Genomic DNA, 21,318 nt, shown 5'->3' with positions numbered 1-21,318 from the left:
TGCCAGGAAATCCAGTTTTTGTCCTTCTTTCCTGGCGTTTTGGATGATGGGGTCGCTCGACAAGCCTCTGTCTGCAACACTGGCAGCGTGGGCTCATTAATTCAAGGAGCGCCACCAGTTTCATGATCCATCATTCAATCAGTAAGGTGACAGAGATGATGGACATGAAGACTCAATGATTTTCTTGCCGTCACATTTATCTTGTAAAAACAACAGTCAAATGTAAGAACCCAATGGGAATGTACACGAGGTAAATACTAATAATGATAATACTTAGTCACAATGTTTTGTTTTTACATTATTTTTAAAAAATATCAGAATTCTCCCCCATACTTGACTTTGGTGTAATAAGTTTAGACATCCCTGATCCAAAATATTACAAGCTCTCAAAATCAAAATCTAATATAAACAAAGTTTAGTTGGTTCATTACAAATAAAATACTAACTGATTATTAAAATCATTAGAAAAAGTACAACCACATTAAACAATGTTAAGTAACTGAACATTCGTATTTTTGTACATGTAACATTTTTCACACACAACCTTATGCAGTTACACAATATTATTGTGTGAATGTTCCAAAACATTGCTTTTCTACACCAACATTCTTCTATTTATTATTATTATTACGGTATTGTGTGAATGTTCCAAAACATTCACACATGCTTTTCTACACCAAAATTATTCTATTTATTATTATTATTTTGTGAATGTTCCAAATCATTCACACATATGCTTTTCTACACCAAAATTAATCTATTATTTATTATTATTATTATTATTATTATTATTATTGTGTGACTGTTCCAAAACATTCACACATATGGTTTTCTACACCAAAATTAATCTATTTATTATTATTATTATTATTATTGTGTGACTGTTCCAAAACATTCACACATATGGTTTTCTACACCAAAATTAATCTATTTATTATTATTATTATTATTGTGTGACTGTCCCAAAACATTCACATATTTGGTTTTCTACACCAAAATGAATTTATTTATTATTATTATTATTATTATAATTGTGTGACTGTTCCAAAACATTCACACATGATTTTCTACACCAAAATTATTCTATTTATTATTATTATTATTATTATAATTGTGTGACTGTTCCAAAACATTCACATATATGCTTTTCTACACCAAAATTATTATATTTATAATTATTATTATTATTGTGTGACTGTTCCAAAACCCTCACATATTTAGTTTTCTACACCAAAATGAATCTATTTATTATTATTATTATTATTATAATTGTGTGACTGTTCCAAAACATTCACACATGATTTTCTACACCAAAATTATTCTATTTATTATTATTATTATTATAATTGTGTGACTGTTCCAAAACATTCACACATATGGTTTTCTACACCAAAATTAATCTATTTATTATTATTATTATTATTCTGTGACTGTTCCAAAACATTCACACATATTCACACATATGCTTTTCTACACCAAAATTAATTAATTAATTACTATTATTATTGTGTGACTGTTCCAAAACATTCACACATATGGTTTTCTACACCAAAATTAATCTATTTATTATTATTATTATTATTATTATTATTGTGTGACTGTTCCAAAACATTCACACATATGTTTTTCTACACCAAAATTAATCTATTTATTATTATTATTATTATTGTGTGACTGTTCCAAAACATTCACATATATGGTTTTCTACACCAAAATTATTCCATTTATTATTATTATTATTATAATTGTGTGACTGTTCCAAAACATTCACACATGATTTTCTACACCAAAATTATTCTATTTATTATTATTATTATTATAATTGTGTGACTGTTCCAAAACATTCACACGTATGGTTTTCTACACCAAAATTAATCTATTTATTATTATTATTATTATTATTCTGTGACTGTTCCAAAACATTCACACATATGCTTTTCTACACCAAAATTAATTAATTAATTACTATTATTATTGTGTGACTGTTCCAAAACATTCACACATATGGTTTTCTACACCAAAATTAATCTATTTATTATTATTATTATTATTATTATTATTATTATTATTGTGTGACTGTTCCAAAACATTCACACATATGTTTTTCTACACCAAAATTAATCTATTTATTATTATTATTATTATTGTGTGACTGTTCCAAAACATTCACATATATGGTTTTCTACACCAAAATTAATCTATTTATTATTATTATTATTATTATTATTGTGTGACTGTTCCAAAACATTCACACATATGCTTTTCTACACCAAAATTAATCTATTTATTATTATTATTATTATTATTATTGTGTGACTGTTCCAAAACATTCACATATATGGTTTTCTACACCATAATTAATGTATTTATTATTATTATTATTATTATTATTATTATTGTGTGACTGTTTCAAAACATTCACACATATGCTTTTCTACAGCAAAATTATTGTATTTATTATTATTATTATTGTGTGAATGTTCCAAAACATTCACACATGGTTTTCTACAGCAAAATTCATCTATTTATTATTATTATTATTATTATTATTCTCCAGGTTTTGGCGCACTCTACACTCTACCTTCCACATTTTTCAAGCGATTCAAACCATTCCTTCAACATATCGCTCATCCTGGACATTCAAACTATCATTGTTCCAAGTTCAAAACAATTCCAGGAATTCCCTTTTTTCAAACCCTTTTTTCTATGGACTACTCCTCCCACATTTTTCAACCCACTTCAACCGATCCACTGTCCAAACATTCCTCTTAATCAGAACAAAAAACTGTATTTTTTTTTTTAAAGTGGAAATATTCCCTGTTTTCCTGGAATTCCACAATACCATTTCTCAATTAAAAATGTTAACATTTCTTGACCGATTTGAAAAATTCCAACACCATTCAGAACATTCCAATTTTTTAGCGTTTTCACAAAAAATTCCTGCTTTTCCCGAAATTCCTCAAATTTTCATGAAATTCCCATTGAAATGAATGGGACATTTTTCAGAGTTCCACAACTCCCACATTTTTCATCCATGTCAAACTGTTCCAACTTCAAAATATTCAGCCTGTTCAGGAATTGTGTGCTCTACTTCACCAATTCTAAAGAAAAAATCCAGATTTCCTAGAATTCCCAGTTTTTAGAGACATTTTCCCCATTCAAAATGAATTGGCCATTTTTCAAATGTCCACAATTCCCACATTTTTCAACCCATTCCCCCTTCAACACATTCAACTCATCCTGGAAATTCAAACATTGTATGTGTGTATAATGACATAGTAGATGGTGGTAAAGTCATGTGGTGTTTTTCCACGTTCAACAAATTTCCAGGAATTCCTGTTTTTTTTTTTTAAACCTTATTTCCAACCTTTTCATCCCACTTCACGCGTTCCACCGTCAAAACATTCCTCTTAGTCAGGACAAAAAAACCAAGTTGGTTTAAGAACTTGAAAAATTCCCAGTTTTCCCAAAATTCCGTTATACCATTTTCCAATTAGAAAACTGTTACTGCTTCAACATTTCTTGACCAATTCCAACACCAACCGATTCAGCTCTTTCAGAACATTCATGCTCTTAATCATTTTCACAAAAATCCCGCTTTTCCCCAAATTTCCATGAAATTCCCATTGAAATGAATGGGACATTTTTCAGAGTTCCACAACTCCCACATTTTTCATCCATGTCAAACTGTTCCAACTTCAAAATATTCAGCCTGTTCAGGAATTGTGTGCTCTACTTCAAGTATTCTAAAAAGAAATTCCAGATTTCCTAGAATTCCCAGTTTTAAGGGTACATTTTCCCCATTCAAAATTAATTGGCCATTTTTCAAATGTCCACAATTCCCACATTTTTCAACCTATTCCCCCTTCAACACATTCAACTCATCCTGGAAATTCAAACATTGTATGTGTGTATAATGACATAGTAGATGGTGGTAAAGTCATGTGGTGTTTTTCCACGTTCAACAAATTTCCAGGAATTCCTGGGGGGTTTTTTTTTTAAACCTTATTTCCAACCTTTTTTAGTGCAAAGACTCCTTTCACATTTTTCATCCCACTTCACGCGTTCCACTGTCAAAACATTCCTCTTAGTCAGGACAAAAAAAACAAGTTGGTTTAAGAACTTGAAAAATTCCCAGTTTTCCCCAAATTCCGTTATACCATTTTCCAATTAGAAAACTGTTACTGCTTCAACATTTCTTGACCAATTCCAACACCAACCGATTCAGCTCTTTCAGAACATTCATGCTCTTAATCATTTTCACAAAAATCCCGCTTTTCCCAAAATTTCCAGGAAGTTGCCATTGAAATGAATGGGACATTTTTCCAAGTTGCACAACTCCCACATTTTTCATCCATGTCAAACTGTTCCAACTTCAAAATATTCAGCCTTTTCAGGAATTGTGTGCTCTACTTCACCAATTCTAAAAAGAAATTCCAGATTTCCTAGAATTCCCAGTTTTAAGGGTACATTTTCCCCATTCAAAATGAATTGGCCATTTTTCAAATGTCCACAATTCCAACATTTTTCAAACCATCCCCCCTTCAACACATTCAACTCATCCTGGAAATTCAAACATTGTATGTGTGTATAATGACATAGTAGATGGTGGTAAAGTCATGTGGTGTGTTTTTCCACGTTCATTAAATTTCCAGGAATTCCTGGTTTTTTCTAACCTTATTTCCAACCTTTTCATCCCACTTCACGCGTTCCACCGTCAAAACATTCCTCTTAGTCAGGACAAAAAAAACAAGTTGGTTTAAGAACTTGAAAAATTCCCAGTTTTCCCCAAATTCCGTTATACCATTTTCCAATTAGAAAACTGTTACTGCTTCAACATTTCTTGACCAATTCCAACACCAACCGATTCAGCTCTTTCAGAACATTCATGCTCTTAATCATTTTCACAAAAATCCCGCTTTTCCCAAAATTTCCAGGAAGTTGCCATTGAAATGAATGGGACATTTTTCCAAGTTGCACAATTCCCACATTTTTCAAACTATTCAAACCATTCCAACATCAACACATTCCACTCATCCAACTAACACTTTCACAAGTTCCAAACCTAATTCCCCTTTTCAAACTCTTCTACCAGAGGTGTGGACTCGAGTCACATGACTTGGACTCGAGTCAGACTCGAGTCATGATTTTGATGACTTTAGACTGGACTTGACAAAATGTAAAGAGACTTGCAACTGGACTTAGACTTTAACATCAATGACTTGTGACTTCACTTGGACTTGAGCCTTTTGACTTGACATGACTTGCTACTTCCCCCAAAACCTAAAGTTTAAAAAGTTATTTGGGAGCGCTCCGTAGCTTTCATTTTGTACGTGTGTGCTGCGTGTCAGCGTGTGTGCTCTCAGTACAACAGCCAATCAAATTAGATCCACGCTGTTTTCATCACACAGCATTCAGCCAATCAAATTGCAGGACAACCAATGAACAAGAGTTGTCAAACAACGCGCCAGTGAGAAAGATTTATACCAAAGTTGGTTTCGTTCGGGTATAAAAACTACGACTTGGTCAACAAAAAAGGAATTGCCGTATGCAAATCACGCAGTTGGAATATTACAGACGGAGACGCAACAACTTCCAACTTGGTTGGACATTTGAAGTTGCACAAAGAAGGGTAAGTTTTGGATGTAAGCTAACGTTTATTGGCTAAGTAACGTGACTTTTATTTGCTGTGTAGTTAAATGAGTGAGGCTGCAAACTCACTGCTGACGTTATAACCATAGACATCTTATAAGTAGACGAAGCATCGAACGCTACTGCCTACTGGCGCAGACGAGACGCGGGGCCGCCATCTTGGAGTGGTGATCCGCTCCACTCGGTGCAATTCATTTGGCAGGAGCAATGAACTGTCAGCGCATTTAATTCATTTTACCTCACTGAATACCACTCATTTTCACGTCATACGTGTAGCTATGATAAAGGACACATGTTTTATTATTCATAGTTTGCTTAACAGTAATATAATATTCTTATACGCTATAAGTGACCAGACGTCCGAGATCAAAACTGGGAATATAATCCCAGAGAAGGGGGAAAAAAACGGTCAGCTATTTTTAAGTTGAAGAAACAATATGATTAGGTTATATATATACATGCTACATAAACAATGTATGAATACATTAGATATCTATATATCTTATAGACTGTATCTCTGTTGCTGCAGCAGCAGAGTTTATTCTGTCTTGACACTTTGTATTGATATTTTCTATTACATTCTTCCCTTAAATGATCATGTTTATACTGATTGTTATATATGTATTTCGTATGTATGTCGCTTTGGATAAAAGTGTCTGCCAAATACTTCAACATATATAAGCACCTGAAAGTCTTTATATCAGCTAAAACCACCAATCTGTTTCACTGGATTCAGAATAAAACCAAATGCTGTCTTACCCAACAATGTTAGTATTTGAATATTGTTACTTGAAGACTTCTTCCTGGTTACAATTATACTGTTAAGAAAGTATTGTCTTATATTTTGCCTAAAATGAGAATGCATCATAATCAGTGGCGGCTGGTGAATTTTGTTTTAGGTGGGGCTGAAAGTTTGTAAACCAAACCCCTGTAGGGGCGTCATCCTCCCCCAGAAGATTTATTTGTGATTTTCACATACAAATATTGAAGATCTTTGCTCCTTCTCAACTCTGTGCTAATATTCTTTTCACAAAATACAACCATTCATGTTCATGTTAAATCTTACTTGTGAAAAGTAATCCCCCGATTCCTATTTTCAACAGTCCGCTCATTTGAGCAGGAAAACGCTGAACACCATCTTTGTTTTTTACCTGTCAACTGTCAGTTTAGGCTGCTCGCCGGCTCCTCATCACCACTTCAAGATGCAATTTGCTCACGTCACAGCAACCAATACTGCGTCTACTTATAAGATGTCTATGGTTATAACGTCATTGCAAACATGGCAATCTGTTGCGTCCACTGCAGTTCGCTACCTTATTCATACTTTTTGTCAAGTGATTTTTTTAAGCAGGGTTGCATGAGGCAGAGGTGGGACCAAGTCATTGCTTTGCAAGTCACAAGTAAGTCTCAAGTCTTTGCCCTCAAGTCTCGAGTCAAGTCCCGAGTCAAGACAGGCAAGTCCCGAGTCAAGTCCAAAGTCAAGACTGGAAAGTCTCAAGACAAGTCCTAAGTCCTGCATTTTGAATTTCGAGTCCTTTCAAGTCCTTTTAACCACAGACTAATATATTTACACAGATTGTGTATGCTTTTAAAACGCTGTATTTATTTATTAAAACAAGTGCATTTGAAATTGCAGGAAAAAAAATAGTGCTGACATTGCACTTCATATAGCACTATTATCCAGTCATTTTAAACATTTAACTAATTCCTTTACAGAATAAACACATTTGAAAAAACAAGTGCAACTGTACTTATTTGCAGAAAAGTGTTAACATTGTATTTCCTTGGCACATTGCATTGTAACTACCGGTAGTTCCACAGCAGTTTCTATCCTGTTCTTACCTTATCTCATTGATCTCATCTCATACTGTATGTGTGTTGATGTGTGCGTACATATGAAAAACATAACAAAAACATGAACAAAACAATGAACAGAGTTGTACTTTTTAGATGTCAGGGCCCTATGCAATATGTACACATATTCTTAATATAGTATACATTTTAACTGACCTTTATTTGACTATGTTTGTGTTTTTGTAGGTGGCTAAAATACGCGGTGCTGCTAATCGCCGTCTAACGTTACGTTACTGTGTGTGATACATTGACTAACGTAACGTTATGTATAGGTACCTCATGCAACCCTGCTTAAAAAAAATCACTTGACAAAAAGTATGAATAAGGTAGCGAACTGCAGTGGACGCAACATATTGCCGTGTTTGCAATGACGTTATAACCATAGACATCTTATAAGTAGACGCAGCATTGGCTGCTGTGACACGAGCAATTTGGCCGCCATCTTGAAGTGGTGATGAGGAGCCGGCGAGCAGCCTAATCTGACAGTTGACAGGTAGAAAACAAAGATGGTGTTCAGCGTTTTCCAACTCAAATGAGCGGACTGTTGAAAATAGAAATCGGGTGATTACTTTTCACAAGTAAGATTTAACATTAATGTACTATTGGTTGTATTTTATGAAAATAATATTACCACAGAGTTGAGAAGGAGCAAAGATCTTTAATATTTGTATGTGAAAATCACCTGGGGGAGGATGACGCCCCTACAGGGGTTTGGTTTACAAACTTTCAGCCCCACCTAAAACAAAATTCACCAGCCGCCACTGATTATGATGCATTCTCATTTTAGGCAAAATATAAGACAATACTTTCTTAACAGTATAATTGTAACCAGGAATACGTCTTCAAGTAACAATATTCAAATACTAACATTGTTGGGTAAGACAGAATTTGGTTTTATTCTGAATCCAGTGAAACAGATTGGTGGTTTTAGCTGATATAAAGACTTACAGGTGTTTATATATGTTTATGTTGAAGTATTTGGCAGACGCTTTTATCCAAAGCGACATAGATAAAAAATACATATAAAACAATCACTGTAAACATGATCATTTAAGGGAAGAATGTAATACAAAATATCAATACAAAGTGTCAAGACAGAATAAACTCTCTGCTGCTGCAGCAACAGAGATACAGTCTATAAGATATATAGATATCTAATGTATTCATACATTGTTTATGTAGGATATACGCATGTATATATAACCTAATCATATTATTTCTTCAATTTAAAAATAGCTGACCGTTTTTTTCCCCTTTCTCTGGGATTATATTCCCAGTTTTGATCTCGGACGTCTGGTCACTTATAGCGTATAAGAATATTATATTACTGTTAAGCAAACTATGAATAATAAAACACGCCAAAACATGTGTCCTTTATCATAGCTACACGTATAACAAAAAAGCGCGTGAAAATGAGTGGTATTCAGTGAGGTAAAATGAATTAAATGCGCTGACAGTTCATTGCTCCTGCCAAATGAATTGCACTAGTGGAGCGGATCACCACTCCAAGATGGCGGCCCCGCGTCTCGTCTGCGCCTGTAGGCAGTAGCGCGCGATGCTGCGTCTACTTATAACAGGGGTGGGCAATTAATTTTCACCGGGGGCCGCATAAGCAACCCGAGCACTGCTGGAGGGCCACACGACAATATTTCAATTAAATTTTGCTCAATATTATTTTTGATATACCGTAAGATAAATAATAATGATGATAATAATAATAATAATTAATAATAATTTAATTTAACCTAACTTAACTTTATACAAAAGCAGATTGCTTTTGATGGTCACTTTATCCTGCATTATCCAACATTTTTCCCCATCAGATTTGGACAACCATCTGTTGTTAAAAATAGTTTTTAATCATATTTATTTTATATTGTTTTTTATATTGGTTTTATATGTAATTGTTTTTTCTTTTTATGCAGTCATTGGTGGAGCTAAGGATAATATTTGAATATTGTTTGTAATATTGTTGTGGAGCACTTTGGAAACATTTTGTTGTTTAAATGTGCTATATAAATAAAGTGGATTGGATTGTCACACCTGCCAGCGTGTCCCAACACGCATTTACCTCTGTGAACAAGTCATTACCTGTGGTTGTCTCTTTAATTGACTGCATCAGAGCTCTCATCCAAAGTTAGCGAAAAACAGTCCAAGTCTCCGGGCATTATCAGCGCAACAAAGTCCAATAAGCACTCCTTAATAAACTCTCCGTCAGAAAACGCCTTACTTTTTCTGGCGCTTTTGTGAGAAATGACGAAACTTGTCCTGACGGCTGCATCTCTGGGGGTGTGAAATATGGCACAAAGTCCTTGTTGGGTTTGCAGTTTTACCATCAACGCATCAGCCTCCCTTGCGCGCGCTTCATTAGACACATTCCGGTATTTTCCCTCGTGTTTCTTCGTGTAGTGGCGATTAAAATGATATTTAAACACAGCAACCTGTGTACCACACATTAAGCACACGGCTTTACCATTAATTTATGTAAAGAAATACTTGGCAGTCCATCTCTTGTTGGAAACACGCCATTCCTCATCAACTTTTCTCTTTTTAGCGTCTCATCACTTGTCTCTATGCACCTTCACTCACAGGTTCCCCCCGGACATACGGCATAAATAACACATTTCAAAATAAAAGCAGCACAGTTGTATTGCGCGCACGACATAGATGTTTTTTAAACTTTATTTTGTAATTTGTAATTGCACCGTTCAATTCACTCACAATCGCACACGCGCATACGTCCACACGGAAGTAATACAAATAACGCTTTTCAAAACAAAAGCAGCACCGTTGTATTGCACACTCGACATAGATACTTTTTTAAATTTATTTTGTAATTTATGATTGGCCTCACGCGGGCCGGACAGGGATGCGCAAAGGGCCGGATGCGGCCCGCGGGCCGTACAATGCCCAGGTCTGACTTATAAGATGTCTATGGTTATAACGTTAGCAGTGAGTTTACAGCCTCACTGATTTAACTACACAGCAAATAAAAGTCACGTTACTTAGCCAATAAACGTTAGCTTACATTCAAAACTTACCCTTCTTTGTGCATCTTCAAATGTCGAACGAAGTTGGAAGTTGTTACGTCTCCGTCTATAATATTCGAACTGCATGATTTGCATAGGGCTATTCGTTTTTTGTTGACCGAGTCGTAGTTTTAATACCCGAACGAAATTAACTTTGGCATAATTGTTTCTCACTGCCGCATTGTTTGACAATTCTTCTTCATTGGTTGTCCTGCAATTTGATTGGATGAGAGCTGTGGGATGAAAACAGCGTAGATCTAATTTGATTGGCTGTTGTACTGAGAGCACACCAGCTGACAGGAACAACACGCTGGTAGACACAGACGAAGAAAAGGAAAAATACGGAGCGGCGCGCTCCCAAATAACTTTTTAATCTTTGGGTTTTGGGGAAAGTAGCAAGTCATGTCAAGTCAAAAGACTCAAGTCCAAGTGAAGTCACAAGTCATTGATGTTAAAGTCTAAGTCGAGTTGCAAGTCTCTTTACATTTTGTCAAGTCGAGTCCAAAGTCATCAAATTCATGACTCGAGTCTGACTTGAGTCCAAGTCATGTGACTCGAGTCCACACCTCTGGCATGAGGTACCTGCACATAACGTTACGTTAGTCAATGTATCACAGACAGTAACGTAACGTTAGTCAATGTATCACACACAGTAACGTAACGTTAGTCAATGTATCACACACAGTAACGTAACGTTAGACGGCGGTCAGCAGCACCGCGTATTTTAGCCACCTACAAAAAGACAAACATAGTCAAATAAAGGTCAGTAAAATGTATACTATATTAAGAATATGTGTACATATTGCATAGGGCCCTGACATGTAAAAAGTACAACTCTGTTCATTGTTATGTTCATGTTTTTGTTATGTTTTTCATGTGTATGCACACATCAACACACATACAGTATGAGATGAGATAAGGTAAGAACAGGATAGAAAGTGCTGTGGAACTAGTTCAAATGCAATATGCCATGGAAATACAATGTTAACACTTTTGTACAAATAAGTACAGTTGCACTTGTTTTTGCAAATGTGTTTATTCTGTAAAGGAATGAGTTAAATGTTTAAAATTGTTTAAACTATTAAAATGACTGGTTAATAGTGCTATTATGAATTGCAATGTCAGTACTGTTTTTTTTCCTGCTATTTCAAATGCACTTGTTTTAATAAATAAATACAGCGGTTTAAAAGCATACACAATCTGTGTAAAAATATTAGTCTGTGGTTAAAAGGACTTGAAAGGACTCGAAACTCAAAATGCAGGACTTGTGACTTGACTTGAGACTTTCCAGTCTTGACTTTGGACTTGACTCGGGACTTGCCTGTCTTGACTCGGGACTTGACTCGAGACTTGAGGGCAAAGACTTGAGACTTACTTGTGACTTGCAAAGCAATGACTTGGTCCCACCTCTGTCTTCTACATTCCAACTATTCTTCCATTCAGCACACTCATCTAGTTGTTATAGTTGTATTCTTACATGGCAGCAGACAGCAGTAATAATGTTAGAAAAGGGAGTAAAACATGGGCATGTAATGAGCAAAAGCTGAAATAATAATAATAATATACAGCTATAATACATAGCTGACACAATATGTGTTTTAAAACACATGTTGAGTATGTGGCCTGGGTGGAAAAGGGTTGGACACCCCTGAACTTAAGTAGCAATACTTTGATTTGAGAATGGATATTACAGTACAAAGATCGGTGGTGTCAATATTTCAGTATTGATCCACACATGACTAATGAAGACGACAGAAAAGATATCAGATGATGATATGAGTAAAGAAGAGCAGGCAGCAGCTCACACATTCTCATACTTTCTGTAACATCCAGGAAGAAGTGAATTATAATCTACATGAATTGTTTTATTGAAATGTTCCCCGGGAGGAAACCTTCCAATGTATTTCATCCATAAAGTGTATAGTTATTATGAAGTAGACAAATGTCATGTTTTGACCTATTTTCCCAGGAGATGTTCCATATTTAGACATGTAAATGTTGACGCTCCTCTTAGACACACCTAATGAAGGTGTTTGATGATCAATTAAACACAACATGGCTGGTCTACAAGATCATGTACATAAACACATAAAAGACATATAATATTCATGTACTAATGATGTCATGTGGTCTACAAGATCATGTACATAAACACATTAAAGACATATAATATTCATGTACTAATGATGATGTCATGTGGTCTACAAGATCATGTACATAAACACAAACACATATAATATTCATGTACTAATGATGATGTCATGTGGTCTACAAGATCATGTACATAAACACATTAAAGACATATAATATTCATGTGTAAATACTAATGATGATGTCATGTGGTCTACCTTAAAGACATATAATATTCATGTGTAAATACTCATGATGATGTCATGTGGTCTACCTTAAAGATATATAATATTCATGTGTAAATACTAATGATGATGTCATGTGGTCTACCTTAAAGACATATAATACTCATGTGTAAATACTAATGATGATGTCATGTGGTCATACAATATTCATGTGTAAATACTAATGATGATGTCATGTGGTCATACAATATTCATGTGTAAATACTAATGATGTCATGTGGTCATACAATATTCATGTGTAAATACTAATGATGATGTCATGTGGTCATACAATATTCATGTGTAAATACTAATGATGATGTCATGTGATCATACAATATTTCATGTGTAAATACTAATGATGATGTCATGTGGTTATACAATATTCATGTGTAAATACTAATGATGATGTCATGTGGTCATACAATATTCATGTGTAAATACTAATGATGATGTCATGTGGTCATACAATATTTCATGTGTAAATACTAATGATGATGTCATGTGGTTATACAATATTCATGTGTAAATACTAATGATGATGTCATACAATATTCATGTGTAAATACTATTGATGATGTCATGTGGTCGTACAATATTCATATGGAAATACTAATGATGATGTCATGTGGTCTACCTTAAAGACATATAATACTCATGTGGAAATACTAATGATGATGTCTTGTGGTCATACAATATTCATGTGTAAATACTAATGATGATGTCATACAATATTCATGTGTAAATACTAATGATGATGTCATGTGGCTGCAGCTGTATCAGCTGGAGCAGCTATCACAAGAACCTCCTGGCCAGCAGCGACTACGAGGGCACGGTCATATTATGGGATGGATTTACCGGCCAGAGGTCCAAAGTCTACCAGGTACTTGCCCGAGTCGCTGACACTTTGTGTTTGAGGACGTGAGGAGAAGATCTTGTCTTTGATTGACAGGAACATGAAAAGCGCTGCTGGAGTGTGGACTTTAACCTGATGGACCCCAAGTTGCTGGCGTCTGGTTCTGATGATGCCAAAGGTAACGAGCCAGTGGTGGTGTCAGCCATGTTGTTCAGGTGTCTCACACCAGATGTCTGCACTGTAGTCAAGCTGTGGTCCACCAACCTGGACAACTCTGTGGCCAGCATCGAAGCCAAGGCCAACGTCTGCTGTGTCAAGTTCAGTCCAGCCTCCCGCTATCACCTGGCCTTTGGCTGCGCAGGTAAACCCACACACCTCCTTATGCTTGCGCCCCCCCCCCTCCGTAATATCATCAAAAGGTTCCGAGAATCTGGAGAAATCACTGCACATAAGCCATGATATTACACACCTTGGCGCTACTGCATCAAAAAGCCACATCGGTGTGTAAAGGATATCACCACATGGGCTCAGGAACACTTCAGAAAACCACTGTCAGTAACTACAGTTGGTCGCTACATCTGTAAATGCAAGTTAAAACTCTCCTATGCAAAGCCACAGCCATTTATCAACAACACCCAGAAACGCTTGGCTCGGCCCGAGCTCATCGAAGATGGACTGATGCAAAGTGGAAAAGTCTTCTGTGGTCTGTGGTCACATTTCAAATTGGTTTTGGAAACTGTGGACCAAAGAGGAAAAGAAGCATGGGGACTGTTCTAGGGTGAAAGTGTAAAAGGCAGCATGTGTGATGGTATGGGGGTGTATTAGTGGTCAAGACATGTTCTAGGGTGAAAGTGTAGAAGGAAGCATGTGTGATGGTATGGGGGTGTATTAGTGGTCAAGACATGTTCTAGGGTGAAAGTGTAAAAGGCAGCATGTGTGATGGTATGGGGGTGTATTAGTGGTCAAGACATGTTCTAGGGTGAAAGTGTAAAAGGCAGCATGTGTGATGGTATGGGGGTGTATTAGTGGTCAAGACATGTTCTAGGGTGAAAGTGTGATGGTATGGGGGTGTATTAGTGGTCAAGACATGTTCTAGGGTGAAAGTGTGATGGTATGGGGGTGTATTAGTGGTCAAGACATGGGTAACTTACACATCTGTGAAGGCACCATTAATGCTGAAAGGTACATACAGCAACATATGTTGTTACCATGGACGCCCCTGCTTATTTCAGCAAGACAATGCCAAGCCAGGTGTTACAACAGCGTGGCTTCATAGTAAAAGAGTGTGGGTACTAGACTGGCCTGCCATTGAAAATGTGTGGCGTCTAAAATATGAGAAGGGAGACTGTTGAACAACTTAAGCTGTACATCAAGCAAGAATGGGAAATAATTCCACTTCAAAAATGTCTCCTCAGTTCCCAAACCTTTACTGAGTGTTGTTAAAAGGAAAGGCCATGTGACACACTGGTAAAAATGCCTTTTTTGCCATGTGTTGCTGCCATTCAATTCCAAGTTCATGATTATTTGCCAAAAAGAACAAAGTTTGTCAGTGTGAACATGAAATATCTTGTCTTTGCAGTCTATTCAATTGAATATAAGTTGAAAATGATTCTCTTTTTATTGAGCATTTACACAAGGTGACAACTTGACTGCTTGTGTAGTTTGTACACAGACGGTGGTCCACAAGCAGTGAAGGTAGCATGCTGGTGTTAGTAATGCTGGCTGAGGCTGAGCCAGGATAGTGATTGTGATAGTTTTGGTGTGGTCTTTGTTTAGGACATAGTTATGTAGAACATGTTTAGTTGGTGACGTGGATGTTATGTTTAGCATATAGTGACTGGTTTTAGTGTCTGCTATAATCAGTGCAGGTTTGAAGACAAGAGTCATGAATACTCTTTATTGAAGGTGACTGAGATGAGGCGTGTTGTCCTTGCAGACCACTGTGTCCACTACTACGACCTGCGCAACACCAAGCAGCCCATCATGGTGTTCAAGGGCCACAGGAAGGCCGTGTCCTACGCCAAGTTTGTCAACGGGGAGGAGATCGTTTCTGCGTGAGTCTGCTCATCTTACTAAACATATATATATATATATATATAATGTTGATGACAGGTAGGTGTTGTGTTGAGTGTGCTGGCTCCTTGAAGTGTGTGGTCATGTGATCATGTCAGGTCTACTGACAGCCAGTTGAAGCTGTGGAACGTCAACAAGCCTCACTGCCTGCGCTCCTTCAAAGGTCACATCAACGAGAAGAACTTTGTAGGCCTGGCCTCCAATGGAGACTATGTAGCCTGTGGTAAACACTCCTACCTTCCTACCTGCCTTACGCTGCTCCCCTGTACTATGTACTAATGTCTGCTTCCTGTCTGCGCAGGAAGTGAGAACAACTCCCTCTACCTGTACTACAAAGGACTGTCCAAGACCCTGCTCACCTTCAAGTTTGACACGGTGAAGAGTGTGCTGGACAAGGACAAGAAGGAGGACGACACCAACGAGTTTGTCAGCGCCGTCTGCTGGAGGGCCCTGCCACATGGAGTAAGTGCACTTTATTATCTAGTCTGCTTCTCCCCACACATTCTCAGTGTGCCACATGGAGTAAGTGCACTTTATTATCTAGTCTGCTTCTCCCCGCACATTCACAGTGTGCCACATGGAGTAAGTGCACTTTATTATCTAGTCTGCTTCTCCCCGCACATTCACAGTGTGCCACATGGAGTAAGTGCACTTTATTATCTAGTCTGCTTCTCCCCGCACATTCACAGTGTGCCACATGGAGTAAGTGCACTTTATTATCTAGTCTGCTTCTCCCCGCACATTCACAGTGTGCCACATGGAGTAAGTGCACTTTATTATCTAGTCTGCTTCTCCCCGCACATTCACAGTGTGCCACATGGAGTAAGTGCACTTTATTATCTAGTCTGCTTCTCCCCGCACATTCACAGTGTGCCACATGGAGTAAGTGCACTTTATTATCTAGTCTGCTTCTCCCCACACATTCACAGTGTGCCACATGGAGTGAGTGCACTTTATTATCTAGTCTGCTTCTCCCCACACATTCACAGTGTGCCACATGGAGTAAGTGCACTTTATTATCTAGTCTGCTTCTCCCCACACATTCACAGTGTGCCACATGGAGTAAGTGCACTTTATTATCTAGTCTGCTTCTCCCCGCACATTCACAGTGTGCCACATGGAGTAAGTGCACTTTATTATCTAGTCTGCTTCTCCCCGCACATTCACAGTGTGCTACATGGAGTAAGTGCACTTTATTATCTAGTCTGCTTCTCCCCGCACATTCACAGTGTGCCACATGGAGTAAGTGCACTTTATTATCTAGTCTGCTTCTCCCCGCACATTCACAGTGTGCCACATGGAGTAAGTGCACTTTAATATGTAGTCTGCTTCTCCCCGCACATTCACAGTGTGCCACATGGAGTAAGTGCACTTTATTATCTAGTCTGCTTCTCCCCGCACATTCACAGTGTGCCACATGGAGTAAGTGCACTTTATTATCTAGTCTGCTTCTCCCCGCACATTCACAGTGTGCCACATGGAGTAAGTGCACTTTATTATCTAGTCTGCTTCTCCCCGCACATTCACAGTGTGCCACATGGAGTAAGTGCACTTTATTATCTAGTCTGCTTCTCCCCACACATTCACAGTGTGCCACATGGAGTAAGTGTACTTTATTATCTAGTCTGCTTCTCCCCACACATTCACAGTGTGCCACATGGAGTGAGTGCACTTTATTATCTAGTCTGCTTCTCCCCACACATTCACAGTGTGCCACATGGAGTAAGTGTACTTTATTATCTAGTCTGCTTCTCCCCACACATTCACAGTGTGCCACATGGAGTGAGTGCACTTTATTATCTAGTCTGCTTCACCCCACACATTCACAGTGTGCCACATGGAGTAAGTGCACTTTATTATCTAGTCTGCTTCTCCCCGCACATTCACAGTGTGCCACATGGAGTAAGTGCACTTTATTATCTAGTCTGCTTCTCCCCACACATTCACAGTGTGCCACATGGAGTAAGTGCACTTTATTATCTAGTCGGCTTCAAATGTCGTCATACCCATATTCAATGTAAATTGACGAAATATAAAAAAGTAGCAGGATATGATATTGATATCACTGCTCATGTGATGTGTGTGTGTGTGTGTGAGATGGACATGATCATCTCCTCTACTTGTGTATCAATATTGATATCACTGCTCATGTGATGATGTGTGTGTGTGATGGACATGATCGTCTCCTCTACTTGTGTATCAATATTGATATCACTGCTCATGTGATGGACATGATCATCTCCTCTACTTGTGTATCAATATTGATATCACTGCTCATGTGATGGACATGATCATCTCCTCTACTTGTGTCCAGGAGTCTAATGTGCTGATTGCTGCCAACAGTCAAGGAACTATCAAGGTGAGGAAACATCTTCTGGAAATACACACTTCTAATATACTTGATTAATACTTGAGTGTACTTTTGATATCATCATCAAATATTCTATTTACACACTCTTCAAATATACTTAATGACTGTACTTTTGGTATCATCATCATACATTATATTTACACACTCTTCTACCATACTTCTTATTAATAGTCTCAAGTAGACAACATGTATCGTCTTTAGTCTCAGGTAGACAACATGTATAGTCTTTAGTCCAAGGTAGACATGTATCGTCTTTAGTCTCAAGTAGACATCATGTATCGTCTTTAGTCTCAGGTAGACACCATGTATTGTCTTTAGTCTTATGTTGACAAAATGTATCGTCGTTAGTCTCAGGTAGACTTTGTGTATCATCTTTAGTCTCAGGTAGACAACATGTATCGTCTCTAGTCTCAGGTAGACAACATGTATCGTCTTTAGCCTCAGGTAGACATCATGTATCGTCTTTAGTCTCAGGTAGACATCATGTATTGTCTTTAGTCTCAAGTAGACAACATGTATCGTCTTTAGTCTCAGGTAGACAACATGTATCGTCTTTAGTCTCAATGAGACAACATGTATCGTCTTTAGTCTCAGGTAGACAGCAAGTATCGTCTTTAGCCTCAGGTAGACATCATGTATCGTTTTTAGTCTCAGGTAGACAACATGTATCGTCTTTAGTCTCAAGTAGACAACATGTATCATCTTTAGTCTCAGGTAGACAACAAGTATCGTCTTTAGTCTCAGGTAGACAACAAGTATCGTCTTTAGTCTCAGGTAGACAACATGTATAGTCTTTAGTCTCAGGTAGACATCATGTATCGTCTTTAGTCTCAGGTAGATTTGTATCGTCTTTAGTCTCAGGTAGACAACAAGTATCGTCTTTAGTCTCAGGTAGACAACATGTATAGTCTTTAGTCTCAGGTCAACATGTATTGTCTTACTCTCAGGTAGACATGTATCGTCTTTAGTCTCAAGTAGACAACATGTATCATCTTTAGTCTCAGGTAGACAACATGTATAGTCTTTAGTGTCAGGTCGACATGTATCGTCTTTAGTCTCAGGTAGACATGTATCGTCTTTAGTCTCAAGTAGACAACATGTATTGTCTTTAGTCTCAGGTAGACATGTATCGTCTTTAGTCTCAGGTAGACAACAAGTATCGTCTTTAGTCTCAGGTAGAAATGTATCGTCTTTAGTCTCAGGTAGACAACATGTATCGTCTTTAGTCTCAGGTAGACAACATGTATCGTCTTTAGCCTCAGGTAGACATCATGTATCGTCTTTAGTCTCAAGTAGACAACATGTATCGTCTTTAGTCTCAGGTAGACAACAAGTATCGTCTTTAGTCTCAGGTAGACAACATGTACAGTCTTTAGTCTCAGGTAGACATCATGTATCGTCTTTAGTCTCAGGTAGACATGCATCGTCTTTAGTCTCAGGTAGACAACAAGTATCGTCTTTAGTCTCAGGTAGACAACATGTATAGTCTTTAGTCTCAGGTCAACATGTATCGTCTTTAGTCTCAGGTAGACATGTATCGTCTTTAGTCTCAAGTAGACAACATGTATCATCTTTAGTCTCAGGTAGACAACATGTATAGTCTTTAGTCTCAGGTCGACATGTATCGTCTTTAGTCTCAGGTAGACATGTATCGTCTTTAGTCTCAAGTAGACAACATGTATTGTCTTTATTCTCAGGTAGACATGTATCGTCTTTAGTCTCAGGTAGACAACAAGTATCGTCTTTAGTCTCAGGTAGACAACATGTATAGTCTTTAGTCTCAGGTCGACATGTATCATCTTTAGTCTCAGGTAGACAACATGTATCGTCTTTAGTCTCAGGTAGACAACATGTATCGACTTGAGCCTCAGGTAGACAACATGTATCGTCTTGAGTCAGAAGATGGGAGCAGGACTGATACGGGATCAGCTGTGAGGACAAAGATGTAGATGGGGACATCCTTAGATGCAGTAGAAGTGACTTGTGATATCAAGATGATATCAAGACGTGTGAATGTTGTGTCGTCCTGCAGGTCCTTGAGCTGGTGTGAAGTGATCCAGGCAGGATGATATCGGGTGACTCAGCAATAAAGGTGACAGTATCAATAGAACAATCATCAATGTGTTAGCTCCTCCTCCTCCTCCTCATATTACTGCTGGTGATGTCACACTCTGCCTGCTGCTGATTGGAGACTTTTCTAGATGCCCCGCCCCCTGCAGCAGATCTATTTTATCATAGTGTTTTCTATTTGTGCAAGTGAATAAATTATTTCAACTCTTTTGTGACTCCATCACTTAGTGAAGAAGTATGACATCATGTTTACATCATTACACTGACTTGTGAAGAAGTATGACATCATGTTTACATCATTACACTGACTTGTGAAGAAGTATGACATCATGTTTACATCATTACACTGACTTGTGACTGAGTGAAGAAGTATGACATCATGTTTACATCATTACACTGACTTGTGAAGAAGTATGACATCATGTTTACATCACTACACTGACTTGTGAAGTATGACATCATGTTTACATCATTACACTGACTTGTGACTGAGTGAAGAAGTATGACATCATGTTTACATCATTACACTGACTTGTGACAGAGTGAAGAAGTATGACATGTTTACATCATTACACTGACTTGTGACTTAGTAAAGAAGTATGACATCATGTTTACTTGTGAAGAAGTATTTCATCATGTTTACATCATTACACTGACTTGTGACTGAGTGAAGAAGTATGACATCATGTTTACATCAATAAATACACTGACTTGTGACTGAGTGAAGAAGTATGACATCATGTTTACATCATTACACTGACTTGTGACTGAGTGAAGAAGTATGACATCAGGTTTACTTGTGAAGAAGTATGACATCATGTTTACTTGTGAAGAAGTATGACATGTTTACATCAATAAATACACTGACTTGTGACTGAGTGAAGAAGTATGACATCATATTTACATCATTACACTGACTTGTGACTGAGTGAAGAAGTATGACATCAGGTTTACTTGTGAAGAAGTATGACATCATGTTTACTTGTGAAGAAGTATGACATCATGTTAACTTGTGAAGAAGTATGACATGATGTTTACATCATTACACTGACTTGTGAC

At 37.3% G+C, this 21,318-nt stretch overlaps 1 protein-coding gene across 3 annotated transcripts in view; it reads left to right on the top strand.

Annotated features, from left to right (window-relative positions):
• The window catches only part of cop1 (COP1 E3 ubiquitin ligase), a 54,095-nt gene extending 33,628 nt beyond the window's left edge, over positions 1-20,467 (top strand). For all 3 annotated transcript variants that reach the window (XM_062070642.1, XM_062070643.1, XM_062070644.1), the window contains 8 exons: positions 13,664-13,772; positions 13,842-13,923; positions 13,990-14,106; positions 15,682-15,799; positions 15,917-16,041; positions 16,120-16,280; positions 18,133-18,177; positions 20,222-20,467. In XM_062070642.1, the coding sequence (XP_061926626.1) occupies positions 13,664-13,772; positions 13,842-13,923; positions 13,990-14,106; positions 15,682-15,799; positions 15,917-16,041; positions 16,120-16,280; positions 18,133-18,177; positions 20,222-20,239 (775 nt within the window). In that variant the 3' untranslated portion in view covers positions 20,240-20,467. The remainder of the gene's footprint in view (positions 1-13,663; positions 13,773-13,841; positions 13,924-13,989; positions 14,107-15,681; positions 15,800-15,916; positions 16,042-16,119; positions 16,281-18,132; positions 18,178-20,221) is intronic.
• The last annotated feature ends 851 nt before the right edge of the window (positions 20,468-21,318 follow it).

The sequence above is a fragment of the Entelurus aequoreus genome, linkage group LG14 (genome assembly GCF_033978785.1).
Source record: "Entelurus aequoreus isolate RoL-2023_Sb linkage group LG14, RoL_Eaeq_v1.1, whole genome shotgun sequence".
Taxonomy (NCBI): domain Eukaryota; kingdom Metazoa; phylum Chordata; class Actinopteri; order Syngnathiformes; family Syngnathidae; genus Entelurus; species Entelurus aequoreus.
This window is presented reverse-complemented; position numbering and strand designations above follow the sequence as displayed.